The 18,827-nt window shown below is 47.9% G+C and overlaps 1 protein-coding gene across 2 annotated transcripts in view; it reads left to right on the top strand.

The window, feature by feature from the left end:
• Positions 1-18,803, top strand: part of STAP2 (signal transducing adaptor family member 2) — a 28,837-nt gene extending 10,034 nt beyond the window's left edge. The window contains exons 7-13 of one of the 2 annotated variants that reach the window (XM_035120483.2): positions 2,803-2,872; positions 4,673-4,775; positions 6,830-6,913; positions 8,497-8,646; positions 10,593-10,628; positions 12,183-12,305; positions 13,333-18,803. In XM_035120483.2, the coding sequence (XP_034976374.2) occupies positions 2,803-2,872; positions 4,673-4,775; positions 6,830-6,913; positions 8,497-8,646; positions 10,593-10,628; positions 12,183-12,305; positions 13,333-13,394 (628 nt within the window). In that variant the 3' untranslated portion in view covers positions 13,395-18,803. Of the gene's footprint in view, positions 1-2,802; positions 2,873-4,672; positions 4,776-6,829; positions 6,914-8,493; positions 8,647-10,592; positions 10,629-12,182; positions 12,306-13,332 lie in introns of both variants that reach the window. The other variant, XM_035120482.2, reaches the window with a different exon arrangement.
• The last annotated feature ends 24 nt before the right edge of the window (positions 18,804-18,827 follow it).

Genomic DNA, 18,827 nt, shown 5'->3' with positions numbered 1-18,827 from the left:
ATGATTTTATAACAGTGGTATCTCGGTTTCCGAACGTAATCCGTTCTGGAAGACCGTTCGACTTCCGAAATGTTTGAAAACTCAGCGGAAGCCGTTTGGCTTTCGAAAAGCGTTCAAAACCGGAACACAATTACTTCCAGGTTTTTGGCGTTCGGAAACAGAAACATCCGGCTTCCGAGACGCTCGAAAACGGAGGTACCTCTTTATTTACATGCCTCCATCTGACTGGGATGTGCATCTGAGCCATGGGGGGGCCACTAGGAAGAGTTGTGATAGACTCAATCCCACCCCCCATTTCCCTTATTGTCTGCTTTTTCGCTGCTCCCTGAATGAGCTGGCAGAATTAACAGAGGCTGCAAAAACCAAGAGAAGCATTGCCTGGCTTCACAATTTCCCCCACATTGTGATTTTTGCATAAAACACACACACACACACACACACACACACACACACACACACACACACACCATATGATTTGTGTTACATTGCCAGGTCAAAAAATTATGAAACAGAAATCAAATGGACTTCAAACCAGTTTTGGACACAAGACAAAATTAATTCGTTCTGCAAGTCGCTTCATATAGTGAAAATTTCGTCTTGTGAAGCGTGGTTTACCATTTACCTGGTTTACCCGGTCTATCCATTTAATTAATGTGTTCCTATTCATCTTGTGAAACGCAGCCATAGGAAACTTCGTCTTGCGAGACACCTTGCGCAACGCAAAACGCTTTCATCTTGTGAGTTTTTCGTTGCACGAGGCATTCGTCTTGCGGGGTACCACTGTATATATTGCCCTTCCTTAATGTCCCTCATATGAACTGATGGTGATTTTGTTGGGGGAAAACATCCTTGGAAGCCAAGACGCAAGCTTAAAGTTGAACACAGCAAAACATGCAACAAAGAAAAGCGTTGAAATATAGGCTGGAAAACTTTAAAATGTGCCCTTTCCAGCGAACTCCATAAATATTCTCTTTAAGAGCTTCCTCTAAAGTTTTCCGCTTCCCCTAGAATAGAAGCAGACCATAAGTTTGTAAGTTATAAAAAGGTTTACTTACCAATGCTCCAAAAGGTCAGAGTCATGTGCTTTTCCATACAGCAGTTAGAAAAAGATGCACAGGCAGGAAAAAAAGTTATTGGTTACAAAATGGTAAAAGCTAAACTATAGTGTATAGGGAAATGCTAGTTTCAGGCTCCATTCTTGTCTGAAACAGAAGAGGCTTGTTAAAGCCTTGCGGTTGGAGGGAGCAGTTCAGAGAATGAAAGCTTGGTTACCTCTTTCCTCCCAAGGTAAGGGGAAATGACATAGGCAAAGTCTGTCAGGACCGCTTACTCTATCTATGGCATTAATGCTTCATGCATTTATTAGGCTGAAGCATGCTGGTTATATAAGGCGAGTTTATTCTACAAATTTTACAGAATCTCTTTTTCTTTCGGTTACAGGTAGGTAGCCGTGTTGGTCTGGGTCGAAGTAAAATAAAAAAATTCCTTCAGTAGCACCTTAAAGACCAACTAAGTTTTTATTTTGGTATGAGCTTTCGTGTGCATGCACACTTCTTCAGATACAGTGAAATGGAAGTTTCCAGGCACTTATGTAGAGAAGGGGTGGGGAGGGGTGGGGATGGGGAGGGGGGATCACTCAGAAGGGTGGTGGAAATGGGTGATTGACTGACTGATAGCTGTTGATGACCGAAAACGACTGCAAATGGTTTTGCATGAAAAAGCAAGGGTTGAGATGGCTGAAGATCGCTATCATGTATAAGATGAGCAATTAAATAGTCCTGAGATGGTATGTTGGATGTTGTTGGGGCCAGTAATGATGTTGTCCGGGTGTATGTGGCAGCAAAGTTGGCATCTGGGTTTATTGCAGGCTCTGGTACTAAAGCAAACCTTTTCTAAAGCAAACCTTTTTCTAAAAAGCAAACCTTTTTAGAACTAAAATATCCACCTGATGAAGTTAAACAACAGATCAACAGAGCCAGACTGATACCTAGAGAGAACCTGCTGCAAGACAGACCCAAAAAAGAAAATAACAGAACACCACTAGTCATCACATACAGCTCCCAAGTTAAAACAGTACAACGCATCATCAGAGATCTACAGCCTCTCCTGGACAATGACAGCTCCCTTTCTCAAGCTCTGGGAGGAAGACCTTTCATTGCCTACAGACAGCCACCCAATCTTAAACAACTCCTCACCCACAATAATACAACCACCAGACTTAACATGGACACTGGTACCAGAGCTATTTCAGAAATAGACTGGAAAGAGAAGTTGCTGAATTACAACTTATCACCAAGCTCAAAACCATGGAGGGACCTGGTTTGAACAGAGATATCGGATTCTTATCTCATTATACATGATAAGCGATCTTCAGCCATCTCAACCCTTGCTTTTTCATGCAAAACCATTTGCAGTCATTTTCGGTCATCAACAGCTATCAGTCAGTCAATCACCCACTTCCACCACCCTTCTGAGTGATACCCCCTCCCCTCCCCATCCCCACCCCTTCTCTACATAAGTGTCTGGGGACTTCTATTTCACTGTATCTGAAGAAGTGTGCATGCACACGAAAGCTCATACCAAAATAAAAACTTAGTTGGTCTTTAAGGTGCTACTGAAGGAATTTTTTTATTATTCTTTTTCTTTCCTTTCTTTTCCCTCGCCCCCCCCTCATTCTTTTGCTCTTGTTTCCTTCCTTGTTAAATTTGCGAATAAAAAACCCCTTAAAAAACAAAAAAACCACCCTAAATTCTTACGAAAAAACATTGTTGAATTTCCCCCTTTCCTCCGCATCCGGTGTAGGACCGTGTCTATAAAGCACTATAAAATCAACGTGACCGATGGAGAATACATCATTGATGTCGAAGAGCCGGTGAGTTGTGCTGGGGGCCGTCATTCAGCTAGGTGGCAGGGCAAATGTTTTCTAAGGAGAAGGTTCCAGATTAAATCCTACATATCGTGAGTTGAAAGGACCGGTTAGCAGATGGCAGGGCAAGACCTTTCTTCGCCTGAGAGGTCAGAGAGCAACTGCCAGCCATTGCAACCAACACTGGGCTGACCGGGTTTACAATCTCAGTACAGTGGTAACCTTGGTTCTCAAACTTAATCCGTTCCGGAAGCCCGTTCCAAAACCAAAGTGTTCCAAAACCGAGGCGCGCTTTCCCATAGAAAGGAATGCAAAACAGATTAATCCGTTCCAGACTTTTAAAAAGAAACCCCTAAAACAGCAATTTAATGTGAGTTTTACTATCTAACGAGACCATTGGTCCATAAAATGAAAGCAGTAATCGATGTATTGTACTATAAAATAAATAAGACAGTATTGTAGATACAAAAACAAATGAACCGAAAAAGCCTCAGAAACAAAAACACAAAATAAATCGCAAAAGCAAAAGCGGCAAACTTAATGCGTTCCGGTAGTCTGTTTGACCTCCAAAATGTTCAGAAACCAAGGCGCCACTTGGAAGAGCACTATTGTTGTTTGTGGACCTTAAGGGCCTCCGCGGGGCCTACCAGGAGAGGCGGTCCCGTAGGTACGAGGGGCCCAAGCCGCATAGGGCTTTAAAGGTCAAAACCAGGACCTTAAACCTGATCCTGTACTCCACCAGGAGCCAGTGCAGCTGGTAAAGCACTGGATGAATGTGATCCCGCGGCCGGGACCCCGTAAGGAGCCTCGCCACGGCATTCTGCACCCGCTGGAGTTTCTGGGTCAGAGGCTTGCGTACTTTACCTCGTCTAAGAATGGAATCCGAATGGTGGAAGGGCACCGGCAGCGGGAGGTCTCACTAGGGAAAGCACGCTTTGGTTTAAGAACGGTTTCGGTTTAAGAACGGACTTCCGGAACAGATTAACTTCGTAAACTGAGGTACCACTGTATAGATATGAACAAATCCATATATCTGTGTGTAAGGGGGAGGGCTTATAGAGAACCCCCCCCCTTCATCAGAAGCAGCCCGTCTCCCATGAGAGCGGTCATGAGAGCGAGGGGTCTGATGGAGGGAGTCAGGAAACAGAGAGGGAGTGCCAGGGCTCTGGCAACATCCAAGAGACCCTCCCCCATAGGCAGGGAGAGAGGGAGGGGGAAAGAGAGGACAGGAATTGGTCTGACAGAAGACCCGTGCCCCCGACGCCGGAATTGAGGAAGAGGAGGCGCTTCTCAGTTCCGAGGCTTTTATGCTGGTCCAGAACACGGAGGGGGGCAGTGCAGGAATCTGACTCGAGCGGGTAGACATGGAATCAGCAGTCCGTTACACTGTAAATAATGTGCACCAATAAAAACGTCTGAAAGACAAGCATGTGGAAAGTCTTTACTCAAGAGTAGTCACTACTACCCTGACACTGTGGAAATAACTTGCGTGATCTTAGAGGAAATATATATATTTATGAAAAGGGGAAACTGCATGCAAAAAGGTTGCGTATTAGATAAATTCGCTGCCCAATTTATCTTGAGGACTTTTTTTTTTAAAAAAAAGCAATTCACAGACTGACATGGAAATACAGAGGGCTGAACAGGAAAAACGAGAAACAAAAATGGACAGATTCACACTCACACCACTGCCCTGGCTGTTTTTGGGGTTACTGCAATGCTGAAAGTGGAGAATTTCAAACGCTTTGCCAAGCCCTGGTAAATGCTTGTTAGTGAATGGTATCCCCCCTCTTTCTCTTTCCTCAGTATCGCTGCTCTTCGCTTGCCAAGGTGGTGGATTTTTTTGTAAACAGCAGCAAACGCATCCTCGTGCCCCTGTCTCTCGACGAGAGCTACGCCATGACTATAGGTAGGTTCGTGGCTCAAGCCCTCCTCTCTGTTGTGGGAACGCATGAGAAATTTTCCCGTAGGAATCAATGGAAATCGTTGACTGGTTATGTGAACACTCGCCGAAGGAGAGATACCTGAGAAGGCATCATGGTCAGATAGCAGGACCGGCACGTACTTTGGCTCGCTGCCCGGTATTTAACGTAATCTACCGTGTTTCTCCTAAAATAAGACAGGCCTTAAAAATAAGCCATGGCAGGCTTTTCATGAGTAGAATAAATATAAGACATACCCCGAAAATAAGCCATACCAGGTAGTGTTGGGAGCAGGTCTGGATGGCGCTTCCGTTACGGTAGAAAGAGGAAAAGGACGATGCCTGTCGGTGTAACGTGAAGCCCCGACCCAGCAGGACCCAGAGAGAGGTGAAGCCCAGGGACCCGGCAAGAGCTTTGGCGCGCGCTGTGCGAAGCCTCAGGACCCGGGAGGACCTGGCAGCAGGCTCAGCGGGCGGCGCGCAGAGCCGCAGGACCTGGCAGGAGCCGGCAGCAGCTTCAGCTGCGCCGCATCTCGTGAAGCCGCAGGACCCGGCAGCGGGCTCAGCGCGAAGCCGCAGGACCCGGCAGCAGCCTCAGCCGGCTGTGTGAAGCCCGGGACCCGGCGGCGGGCGAAGCCGGCAGGACCCAGCAGCAGCCTCAGCCAGCGGCTGCGTGAAAGCTTCAGCAGCGCCGCATCGTGCGAAGCCGCAGGACCCGGCAGCAGCTGTCAGCAGCCTCAGCCAGCGGCTGTGTGAAGCCCAGGACCCCGGCGGCGGGTGGCGCGCGAAGCCGGCAGGACCCAGCAGCAGCCTCAGCCAGCGGCTACGTGAAAGCCGGGACCCGGCGGCGCGCGGTGCGCGAAGCCGCAGGAGCCGGCAGCAGCCTCAGCCGCGCCGCATGAAGCCCTGGGACCCGTGTGAAGCCGCAGGACCCAGCAGCGGGCGGCGCGCGAAGCCGCAGGACCCAGCAGCAGCCGGCAGCAGCCTCAGCCACGCCACGTGAAGCCCTGGGACCCGGCAGCAGGCTCAGTGGGTGGTGCAAGAAAGCCCTGTACCATACTTACCGGTAATAATGCTGTACCCTACTTAGGTAAAAAATAATAATAAGACATCCCCTGAAAATAAGCCGTGTTGTGTTTTTTTGGAGGAAAAATTAATATAAGACGTGTCTTATTTTAGGAGAAACACGGTATGTTGCCGTTGGTTTTAAATAGCTCCCGTAAGTTGCAAATTTAAACAGTCAAATGTGTAATTATTTCTGTGCTTCCAAGCAAAGAGAATGCAATTTAAACAGGGCCAAAAAATAAATGTCACCAACTGCATATCATTTGTGCCCTGATAAACCACTCCTTCTCCGATCCCTCATAGCCGAGTGAGATTGTCTTCCATAAACACGGTCTTAACAGTGAGTCCGTAACGGACTGTGTAGGCCAATTCTGGATCCACACGTCCTTCCACAGTGGGGACATAAGTTTCCGGATGGGAGTTCATCCCAGTGAGGGTTTGCCAAGCGTGCCTTCCTCTTAGCACGTTTCTCCCTTGCGTTCTGAGTTCGAGCGTCTTCAAAGCCCATGGCACCTTTGGAAAAGGCTGTTCTCCAACTAGAGTGCTCGCAGGCCAGTGTCTCCCAGTTGTCGGTGTTTATACTACATTTCTCTCTCAAGGAGTCTTCGAACCTCTTTTTTTGACCGCCAGCATCACGCTTTCCATTTTTAAGTTCAGAATAGAGTAGATGCTTTGGAAGACGATCATCAGGCATCCGCACAACATGACCGGTCCAATGAAGTTGATGTTGAAGAGTCATCGCTTCGACACTGGTGATCTTTGCTTCTTCCCGTACACTGGCATCAGTTCGCCTGTCTTCCCAAGTGATGTGTAAAAATTTTCTATGGCAACAGGAGCAGCAGAAGATGATAACAACTGGTCTTTTGCTGGATTTGACATGGGACAAATACGCAGACTTAGTGAGAGCTTTCATTTTTGTTTCTGTGTTTGCCAGAATTCGCCAAGATCTCTAACTGCAGTTTCTTCTTATATTGCAGAGATTGTGGAGACTGATAAAGAAAGTGGAGAGACTGCCTTGGTGGCCCCGCGCTTGCCCAGTATCCTGCCACGACCCCCAAGAGGTGTGTGTGACAGTTCACTTGCACTAATGCTGAGGCTAAACTCATGCCAGCCTCCCCTGTTCATCTTCCCCTGGGGCCAGGAGTTTGGGATGTGCTGTGGTCTAAACCACTGAGGTTCTTGGGCTTGCCAATCAGAAGGTCAGCAGTTCAAATCCCCACAATGGAATGAGCTCCCATTGCTCTGTCCCAGCTCCTGCCAACCTAGCAGTTCGAAAGCACGCCAGTACAAGTAGATAAATAGGTACCGCTGTGAAGGGAAGGTAAACGGCGTTTCCGTGCGCTCTGGTTTCCATCACGGTGTCCCATTGCGCCAGAAGCGGTTTAGTCCTGCTGGCCACATGACCCAGAAAGCCGTCTGCAGACAAACGCTGGCTCCCGCGGCCTGAAAGTGAGATGAGCGCCACAACCCATAGTCGCCTTTAAGTGGACCTAACCGTCCAGGGGTCCTTTACCTTTACCTATGGCCTTTAGCATCTGTTTGGAGGCCCAGGAAAGTGGAAGATGGCTGTGTATCTGGGCAGCCCTCTCCTCCACGAATTCGTAAAATTCTTTTTTTAAAAAGTAGGAGTCCATCACTGCCCCCCCCAGTGAAAGTTCCTCTCATGGGAGAGTGTGCTGGTCAGTAATCACACAGTTAACTCCATCTTCATTATTATTATTTAATGATTTATTATTTATACCCTGCCCATCTGGCTGGGTTTCCCCCGCCACTCTGGGCGGCTTCCAACAAATATCAAAATACATTAAAATATCACAGATTAAAAACTTCCCTGAACAGGGCTGCCTTTAAGTGTTTTCTAAATGTCAGGTAGTTGTTTATCTCCTTGACCTCCGATGGAATAGTGTTCCACAGGGCGGGCGCCACTACCGAGAAGGCCCCTGCCTGGTAGCTTCAAACTCTTTACAGTGGTGCCTCACTAGACGAATTTAATTCGTTCCACGGGTCTATTCTTATAACGAAAAATTTGTCTAGCGAATCCCATAGGAATGCATTGAATATTTTTTTTAAAAAAATTTGCCCATAGGAACGCATTAATTGAATTTCAATGCATTCCTATGGGAAACCACGATTCGCTAGACGAATTTTTCATAAAACGAATTTGTCTAGCGAGGCAACCTCCGCTAGAAAAATTCTTTCTTTAAGCGAAAATTTTGTCTTACGGGGCGTTTGTTAAGCGAGGCACCACTGTATTAGCAAAAAACACGGCCTCCATGGACTTGGCTGAGCATCAGATCTAAAGAGCAGAGCAGCTCTTCCTCCTTGAAAATCGGTCGCCGAGACTGAAGCCTCTTCCTCTTCTCAGGGGCTTTCCCCAAGCAATCGGAAATGGCACCTAAGAGGAGTTTTGTTGTTGACCTCTCCTCCGCTCTCTTCATGCCTCTTCTGGTTCTGGGAGACTGAAGGGGATCTTTTTGCAGTAAAACGGGCTCTGAGCCTTCTTCCCTTGGTGGTTCCCCAGCTGGTTCCTCCAGCCATTCCTCTGTGTCCAAACAGTTCCTGACAGTTCCGTACGTTGATGGAGAAGTCCTTTATTTTATGCATCCTAGCAAGTCCAAATTGTGTCCTTCTGTCCGCACAGCAGGTGTACCTGGAGAAGGAAAGAACTCCCCGTCTCCTAAATGCTTGCTTCCCCCTCCACCCTTCCAACCCCCACTTCCCGCACGGACTGCCAAGCCCAAGCATGTGTATGAGGCAGAAGATGTCCCAGACCAGACATACGTGAATGACGAAGGTAATTCTTTGTTGATGGGCCTTTATATAGGATCTGAATAGGCTTTGTGGTTATTGCATGGACCTCCGTGTTGCTCTCACAACGGCCCTGCAAGGGAGGCTGGGATGAAAGGGAGAGTTGGGAACTGAAATATGTACAGCCAATGGGAAATGAACAAGGGGGATAAAATAATGCTATTTTTTTAAAAAAATATATACATATTTATTGATTTTATAAAAACACAACATAAAAAACTAAGAAAAAAGAACACAGAATATACTTAGAAAAATGAAACACCAACGTTACAATAAAGGGAAATATCAAATCAATCTTATATCACCATTCTTAACCGACTTGCTCCATTCCCTCCCACTACACTTCACTATCTTACTTCCTTAGTACAGTGGTGCCTCTCTTAACGAATGCCCTGCTTAACGAAATTTCCGCTTAACGAAAGGATTTTTCGAGCGGAGGTTGCCTCGCTAGACGAATTCGTTTTATGAAAAATTCGTCTAGCGAATCGCGGTTTCCCATAGGAATGCATTGAAATTCAATTAATGCGTTCCTATGGGCAAAAAAAAAATTCAAAAAAAATTCAATGCATTCCTATGGGATTCGCTAGACGAATTTTTTGTTATAAGAAAAGACCCGTGGAACGAATTAAATTCGTCTAGCGAGGCACCACTGTACTTTCTAAATCTTAATTTACGATCTTATTATCACTCTTAATGACTGATCAATACTATACATCTCTTATACTTATCTTCAAATATAGTTCTATACTAGTAAATCTTAAAATTCCATACAGTAATGGCACTTAACTGAATCTTAATACCACATAAACTTAACTATCACTCTTCTACAACCTCCTTTTACTTCCAAATCTTTTGCTAAAAAGTGCCTGGCGTGCTATGGTCCATGGGGTCACGAAGAGTCGGACACGACTAAACGACTAAACAACAACAACAACAACAACTAATCTTGCCATTCTTTTCTAAATAAACTTTAAATTTCTTCCAATCTTCTTCCACCGATTCTTCCCCCTGGTCCCGGAGTCTCCCCGTCAGCTCGGACAGTTCCATAAATTCTATCAGCTTCAGCTTCATCTGAAATATGTACAGCCAATGGGAAATGAACAAGGGGGATAAAATAATGCTAAAATGCTAAAATGTTTTAAGTATTGAAATGGAATTAGGAAATGAGCCGAGAGTAAGGGAGGGGAGAGAGGCATCATGGAAGCAGGGCGGTAGGTCAACTTTTAAATTTGTATTAATTTGATGTTAATTGGCTAAAATTTCCGAAATGCAATAAAAATTAATTGCGCCCCTAAAATGCAAGAGTCTCTGACCCAGACTCAACCAGCAAGATTTGTGACTGTAAAAAGGGCTTGAATGCAAGTGTCCCTGGTCAAAGTCCTGTGCTCTAACCACTACATCGCGCTGCCTTGTAGCTGGTTCCTTGCAATATGCAGGACCCTAAAATAGCGATGCAGAACCTGGCAACCTGGACTCTTAACTCCCCGGCCGATAGTCAGGTGGTTGATTGTGGCATAGTGGTTAGAGTGCTGGACTAGGACTTGGGAGACATGGGTTCGAATCCCCCCCCACTTAGCCATAGAATCGTGGAATTCTAGAGCTGGAAGGGACCCCCGAAGGTCATCTAGTATAACCCTTGCAATGCAGGAATCTAAATTAAAGTGTCCTTGGCAGTTCACTGAGCCAGTCTCTCAGCCTAACCTACCTCACAAGGTTGTCGTGAGGATAAACGAGAGAAGGGAGTCACCACCTTCAGCTCTTTGAAAATGGAAGATCATTCCTCCCCCCCCCCCCCCCCCCGTTTGCAGGCTTCCTATTAGCCACTGTGAGAGGCAGGAAGCTGAACTAAATGGGTTGACTTAATCCAGAGGAGGCTATTCTTATCTTTTAAGCCACTTCTTTTGGATTTTATCTCTCTTTCCCCTTTCCCAGATGTTGCTGAGATGAGACAGGCCAAGCCATTCAAAGGTAAGCGAACATACTTTGTGGCGCCTTTAGGAATAAAGGTGTTGCCAGCATCGCGAGGCAGGTGGGTCGCTCACGGGTGCAAGAGATTTTGCATCTGGTACGCAGGCTGAGACCCTCCCTGCCCGCAGACTGTCTTGCCAGAGTGGTGCATGCTCTGGTTATCTCTCGCTTGAACTACTGCAATGCGCTCTATGTGGGAATAACTTAGAAAGTGACGGGGAAACTACAACTAATCCAGAATGCAGCAGCCAGACTAGGGACTGGGAGTGGCCACTGAGACCATATAACACCCATTTTGAAAGACCTACATTGGCTCCCAGGACGTTTTCGAGCACAATTCAAAGTGTTGGTGCTGACCTTGAAAGCCCTAAGCGGCCCAGAATACCTGAAGGAGCGTCTCCACCCTCATCGCTCAGCCTGGATACTGAGGTCCAGCTCCGAGGGCCTTCTGGTGGTTCCCTCCCTGCGAGAAGTGAGGTTCCAGGGAACCAGGCAGAGGGCCTTCTCGGTGGTGGCGCCCGCCCTGTGGAACACCCTCCCATCAGATGTCAAGGAAACACAGTGGTACCTCGGTTTAAGTACACAAATGGTTTCGGAAGTCTGTACTTAACCTGATGCATACTTAACCTGAAGCAAACTCTCCCATTGAAAGTAATGGAAAGTGGATTAATCCGTTCCAGGCGGGTCCGCGGAGTACTCAACCTGAAGCGTACTTAACCTGAAGCGAACTATCCCATTGAAAGTAATGGAAAGTGGATTAATCCGTTCCAGACGGGTCTGCGGAGTACTTAAACTGAAAGTACTCAAACCAAAGCGTACTTAAACTGAGGTATGGCTGTAAACAACTGTCTCACTTTTAGAAGGCATCTGAAAGCAGCCCTGTTTAGGGAAGTTTATAATGTTTGGTGTTAAATCCTGTTTTTAATATTCTGTTGGGAGCCGCCCAGAGTGGCTGGGGTATGTATGTATGTATATATGTATGTATAAATTGTTCAGTTTCTGATAATTGGTTCTCATGGGAAACTTACAGATTCTTGCTTCATACAATTAACTCAAGGCAGTGTCAATTTACTCTTGGCAGAAAGCCAAGGTCGGCCTGGCAACAACTCTCTGATTGGTTAACGGCCAGCACTGAACTCTGTTATCTAGGAATGCTAGCACAGTTGTTTCTTGTTGGGTGTTAGGAGTAGGAGTGCTGCGTATGGTTGGAGAGAGAGAGACAGAGAGGATTTATTTTGCTTTGCTTTGCTTTGTATGCAGAAACTCTGCTGCTTTTATTTTCTTTTAATAAATCCTGTAAATAGTTATTCTGCGTCTAGCTGACTAGTCATTTCCACCTCAACTAGCTTCTGCGCTGTGCAGGAAAACTCTGCTACGTTTGGGCTAAAGCCACTAGAGCTGTGCCTGACACTTCAAAATTCTAAGATAAATAAATAAATTGTGCCCTCCACTTGGGGCGGCGATACCCCTCTGTAGACAGAAGGAGCCTGTCAGCCTCTAGTGCTGAGGCTGGTTCTCCCCCCCCCATCCCCTTTGTTATTTCTCACCTCACAGAGTTCAAATCCGTCCCTCCATTCCCAACTACCGGCAAATCTCCCTGTGGATCCGGCCCGAGGAAAACCGGACAGGCGCTCCCTTCTCGCCTAGCAATGTCATTACCTAGAAGTTTCTCCACCGGTAAGTCTTGCACATTTATTCGTCTGCGTAGTTCCACGTGCGAGGTTTCTTAGCACGGGCAACTAGAATAAGATCTATTATTTGATTATTGATATAACCCCCACCCCAAATGTATTCTCTATAGTTAAGTTTTTAACCTCTGTCTTCAGTATATTTTACAGCCATGCCTTGGAAGTCGAACGGAAACCGTCCCGGAAGTCTGTTCAACTTCCAAAACATTCGGAAACCAAGGCGCGGCTTCCGATTGGCTGCAGGAAGCTCCCGCAGCCAACCGGAAGCCCCATCGGACTTTCGGGTTCCAAAGAACGTTCGCAAACCGGAACAGTCACTTCTGGGTTTGTGGCATTCAGGAGACGAAACGTTTGACTCGCAATAATAATAATAATAATAATAATAATAATAATAATAATAATTTATTATTTATACCCCGCCCATCTGGCCGGGTTCCCCCAGCCACTCTGGGCGGCTTCCAACAAAACAGAAATTCTAAAATACAGAAATCCATCAAACATTAAAATACAGAAATCCATCAAACATTAAAAGCTTCCCTAAACAGGGCTGCCTTGAGAGGCGTTTGGGATCCAAGGCATGACTGTATGTCATTTTTATTGCTATGGCTAGTGGCTTTGCTCCCTCGCTGCCATCGCCCTGCCGTGGTTAATTCAGAGTCACTGTGCCTCTGTTCCTGATGTGAAATTAGTAAGCACGGAAAGGCCGGGCTATAGTAAACGCTCATTCTACTCAGAGTAGATCCATGGAAATTAATGGGCACAACTGACTTAGGCCCAGCAATCTCAAGGCCTGCACTTTGGGTTAAAATCGAGGGTGCTACTTTGTTGAATGACAGCCCAGCCCCCCGTTTCTAAAAATCACCCTTGAATTCTGAAATTCCACCGAACCTGCGTGAAATTGCGCATGAGCTCCCTGCCTCATTTCCCCTAAGCCCCATGTTTGTCCAGAGTTCTGCTGCACATACACACACACAGAGAGAGACAAACACACACAATGCTTATGTTTTCCTGGTTAGGGATGTCCGAGGAACTGGAACGCAAACTTCAGGAACGGAGGGCGACCCTTCAGGAAGACTGAGCCGTCTGCACCTCTCGCCAACAGGCTGCTGAAGAGCCAAGGAAAGGATGGGTTTTTCCTGTTTTTTCTGCATAAGTCTTCCTCTGCTCTGTGTCCCCGGGTGATCTCGTAGCCGTCCGTCCTTCCCAGAACTGTTCTCCTGCCTCAATAGGCAGGACTTGATCACCGCCAGGAACCAAGTTGGAAACATCCGCTTCCCGGCACTGTTCGAAAAAGGGCAAAGGGTACCCTTAAGAGGCTAAACCTTGCGCATTCCCCGTTTCCAACTCTCCCTGAGCTGTTGAGATGCTCCCCGTCCAAATTGCAAAGAGAGAGGGCCGGCTTTCTGAAAGGGCGGTTGCAAAGGACAGAAAAGGCCAGTTTGTTGGCGGCTGCTAAGGGGAGCATGTTATAGCAGGAGCAAGGAGACATTTCTTTGTCCACATCCCTTTTTGCGCAACCGTGCAGGGAGTCAAGAACGCAGAAACGAATGGATGGAAATTTTACCTTTGTGCGCTCGTCTCCCCCCCCCCCCAACGCACATTCACCTCCGCTGGAGGTCCTCGAAATAATATAAATGGGCGATCTCTTTCAGCATGAGGTGCCTACTCAGAGCTAAATCCCCACCATGCAAAAGGAAGCGGGGCTGATTTCTGTGCGGATGTGCTCAGGACAACAGCCTCCATTTCTCTCCAATGGAAACTGAAAAAACTCTGGCCTGGGGGGTAGCAGGGAGAAGCGCGGTGGTTCGTGCTGGGAAGTTGTCGCTTGACGTCGCCGCCGCTTGAGCAGGGAAGAGCTGGAGTTCTCGTCTTCTGTGCAAAAGGTCCAAACACTGCCATCAAATGGCTCAAATGATAATTTTGGTTTTGGGAAACTGGACTGGTATCACAAAGCCGACACCAAATAAAGATATCCGATATCCCTTTTTAAAAAGAAAGAAAGAAATTTTTTTTGTCTCTTTGATACGTTTCTATAGACACACGTGTTCAGCTTGGTTGTTTGTTGTGTCTAATGTCCCACTTTCCCCACAGGGAGCTCATACATAGTTATTCTCACAGCAATACCAGCGAGGTAGGCCAGACCGAGAGGCAGAGGCTGTCCAGCGAGCTTCAAGGCTGAGCAGGGATTTGAACCCAGACCTCCCAGGTCCTAGTCCAGAGGGTCAGCAAACTTTTTCAGCAGGGGGCCTGTCCACTGTCCCTCAGACCTTGTGGGGGGCCGGACTATATTTTCTTTGGGGGGGGGAAATGAACGCTTTTCGGCCACCCGCAAAGAGGCCTGAAGATGCTTCGTTTTACCTTTCCCAGTTGTCGTCCCAATAGCCGCAGTTGGGCTTCTCCAGCCAGCCAGGCGCCATGGCGGGGTAGGAGTCTGCGTTGGCCGGCAAAGACAGAAGCAGGAGCCCCGGCGGAGGAGCCGCGGAAGGAGGTAGGGGAACCGGGGCGTCGCCGGAGCTTTTACCTGCCACCTGCTGCTGCTGCTGCTGCTTTCCGAGAGGCACCGCGGAGAAGAAGACAGAGCCGGCCGCCAACCCGCAAGTGGCAGCCGCGGCCAACGTGACAACCCGCCTGAACGCCATGGGAGGAATGAAGGAGGGCAGGAAGCAGGCAGGCAGGCAGCGATGAAGAAAGCTCACGAGGAAGCGGCGTGGAGAAGGGGCGCGGAGAAGGAAGGGCAAGACTGAGGGAGAGAGAGGAGGACCAGGGGGAAAAAGCAGCGGCAGTTGGCAGCACATGCCCCCTTCACAGAGCTGCCCTGCTCAGGCAGGCAGGCGGGCGAACCAACTCCCGCCACCTGGTGTGGGACAAGATTGCTCTGTCTCTGAGGAGAAAAGCGCTGCCGTGTGAGGGAGAGGGAAAGAACGCGCACACTGGCGATCCACACGGCGATTCCCGGACCGTCCGCGGGCCGGATCTAGAAGGCAATTGGGCCTGATCCAGCCTGCAGGCCTTAGTTTGCCGACCCATGTCCTAGTCCAGGGGTTCCCAAACTAAGGCCCGGGGGCTGGATGCGGCCCAATCGCCTTCTAACTCCGGCCCACGGACGGTCCGGGAATCAGCATGTTTTTACATGAGTTGAAGGTGTCCTATTATTAAAAATGCATCTCTGGTCTTTAAGCAGAGGCTTGACAGGCATATGTCAAGAATGCTTTGATGGTGTTTCCTGCTTGGCAGGGGGTTGGACTGGATGGCCCTTGTGGTCTCTCCCAACTCTATGATCCTATGATTCTATGATTCTAATTACTGAATTTATATTGCACTCCTTCCTCCTGGGCAGCAATTCAAAACAAAAGACAGTGTTGTAGAGAAGTCACTTGAATTCACTCTAAGGACCCCACAAATCCCCAGAAGCCGCTGGGTTGTGCAGAAAACTGAAATTTATTGTTAAGGCTGGAAGCTGGTTGTGTGGTATGAAAGTATCGTTTTCTAAAAAACAAACAAACCAACAACTCTACAAGCTTGTAGATTAAGGAGGTACTCTGTTCGTCAACTGTGGTCCCCCCCCCATTATGCCACCATATGACTGCTGTCTAGGTAGGGCAATAAAAGTGTGGGGGGGAAATAAAAACAGAACGTTTGTGGTGTAAAAGAGGTCATGGGGTTGCAGCAGGGAGTTGCAGGATATACACCAATTGCAGTCTGGCCACTGACCAAACCTTGGCAGGAGGAAACAGTGCTGAAAGCGGGAGCACATCTGACCGCCCCAATAGCATCTTGAGCACAAACCGTAATTGTTGTTGTTGTTTAGTCATTTAGTTGTGTCCGACTCTTCATGACCCCATGGAACAGAGCACGCCAGGCACTCCTGTCTTGCAATGCCTCCCGCAGTTTGGTCAAACTCATGTTCGTAGCTTCGAGAACACTGTCCAACCATCTCGTCCTCTGTCGTCCCCTTCTCCTAGTGCCCTCCATCTTTCCCAACATCAGGGTCTTTTCCAGGGAGTCTTCTCTTCTCATGAGGTGGCCAAAGTATTGGAGCCTCAGCTTCAGGATCTGTCCTTCCAGTGAGCACTCAGGGCTGATTTCCTTCAGAATGGATAGGTTTGATCTTCTTGCAGTCCATGGGACTCTCAAGAGTCTCCTCCAGAACCATAATTCAAAAGCATCAATTCTTTGGCAATCAGCCTTCTTTATGGTCCAACTCTCACTTCCATACATCACTACTGGGAAAACCATAGCTTTAACTATACGGACCTTTGTAGGCAAGGTGATGTCTCTGCTTTTTAAGATGCTGTCTAGGTTTGTCATTGCTTTTCTCCCAAGAAGCAGGCGTCTTTTAATTTCGTGACTGCTGTCACCATCTGCAGTGATCAAGGAGCCCAAGAAAGTGAAATCTCTCACTGCCTCCATTTCTTCCCCTTCTATTTGCCAGGAGGTGATGGGACCAGTGGCCATGATCTTGTTTTTTTTGATGTTGAGCTACAGACCACATTTTGCGCTCTCCTCTTTCACCCTCATTAACAAACCATAATAAATGCATGATAAAAAAACCAGAGGGAACTTTTGAGCAGGCAGTCAGGGACGTTGTCATTTTAAAGGGTCTCGGGGCCACCGACCACGTTCCAAACAGCTATGGTTCTGCTCTGAAATGAGCTGTTGCTCTTTAAAAGAGAGGGAGGGCAGGTACAAGGCCCCAGCTTCAAATCCAGCCTCGTTGCACAAGGTTGGGCTGGGAAAGAGTCCTGCCTGAAACCTTGCAGAGACGTGGCCGCTCAGTGTTGACTGTACTGAGCCAGGGGGACAAATAATATAACTTGGTACAAATCGGTTCATGCTGGAGGAGACCAAACACCAGCTTTGCATTGCACAAGGTTCTGGGTTCAGTTCCTGACAGCTCTCTTAAAAAAAATACTCCTGCCAATCAGAGGAGACCTTACTAGGTGATATGGGCATAGGGTCAGATGTGGTACTATAAGGCCCAATACTATGTGCCTCACCTGTTTCTGACAGTTTCCTGAGTGCCACTGGGATGCCACCCAATTTAAAAGACTGCCAGGTTATTTCAGAATGCCTTGCCATTTCTATTGCAATGGGTTAACCAGGGGTCCCCAAACTAAGGCCTGGGGGCCGAATGTGGCCCAATCGCCTTCTAAATCCGGCCCGCGGACGGTCCGGGAATCAGCATGTTTTTACATGAATAGAATGTGTCCTTTTATTTAAAATGCATCTCTGGATTATTTGTGGGGCATAGGAATTTGTTCATTATTTTTTTTCAAAAAATAGTCCGGCCCCCCACAAGGTCTGAGGGACAGGGGACTGGCCCTCTGCTGAAAAAGTTTGCTGACCCCTGGGTTAAGCCTTTCTGCATTTGCAGTCTTCTCTGAGAGTCCTGTGTCCGGGCTGCCCATTGCTGTTGTCTCCTGCTTGGGAATGGCTTGCATCAAATCTGCCCCAAACTCTTTCATAACCACCCTCATGATTCTCCTCAAAGGATTAGGAAGATACGGCCAGCTTCCTTTCTGGAAGCAAAGATGAGAAAACTAACCTGCCCTTCCCTTGGTCTCCTTTTTTTGCGGAGCATCGTTGCTATGTGGGGGTGGGGGAAAAGAAAATCTTTCCTTCCCATCCTGCCATTCTGAGGATCAGTCCACGTTTTCTGGGGCCAAAAACTGCGCAATGGCAGGCGGGTTTTGGGAGAGCGGAGGCCCAGACTTCCGACACCACAACAGGTTGGTTTCCGATTGCCTTGCCTGGGGCCGGCCCAAGCCATTTTGGCGCCTGAGGCGAACCGCAAAAGGGTGGCCCCCCCTTCCCATCCGGGAAGAAGGGGTGAGTGAAAATCTACAAAACAGAAACAAGGGGGGGTGGAATAATGGGTGTACATTGAGATCTGCTGCCCCTGTGGCTGCTTCTGCCTGAGGCCATAACTTCACCTTGCCTCATGGGCCCTGAATGCAGATCTACATTGGGTTCCGCTGCCCGAGGCTATCGCCACACCTTGTCTCATGGGTGCGCCAACCCTTGCCAAAGACTTTTAAAAGCCAATGGGCAGAGGTGCGTGCCCGCTGACCCCATTCATGGCCTGCACTATCCTTTGTGTGCGCGCCCCCCCCCACAAATTATGCAATGTCAGGACTCTGTGCTCCTTCGTTTCATTTGCATAACGTCAGAATTTGGACCGAGTCACCGCAGAATGAAGGGGAAAAAAAACAGAACAAAACTCGACATGGGCTGTACACGCGGCAGCCTTGCAGGCTGGTCTTCTCTCTCTCTCTCTCTCTCTCTCTCTCTCTCTCTCTCTCTCTCTCTCTCTCTCTCTCTCTCTCCGCCTTTTCCATACGTTTCTGACCATGCAAAACCCTCGGCCCCACATCTCGTCAAAGTCAAAAGTGGAGATTTGGTGTGATGGTGCTGGGGAGCCCCTGTCCCCCATAATCAATGTTTTTACAATCATAGGCAGATAAAACAAACCAATACATTCATGGTGTGAGCGTGTTTTAAGCAAAAGTCC

Source organism: Zootoca vivipara, chromosome 6 (genome assembly GCF_963506605.1).
Source record: "Zootoca vivipara chromosome 6, rZooViv1.1, whole genome shotgun sequence".
Taxonomy (NCBI): Eukaryota; Metazoa; Chordata; class Lepidosauria; order Squamata; family Lacertidae; genus Zootoca; species Zootoca vivipara.
The sequence above is the reverse complement of the archived record's forward strand: the minus strand, read 5'-3'. Positions and strand labels throughout refer to the sequence as shown.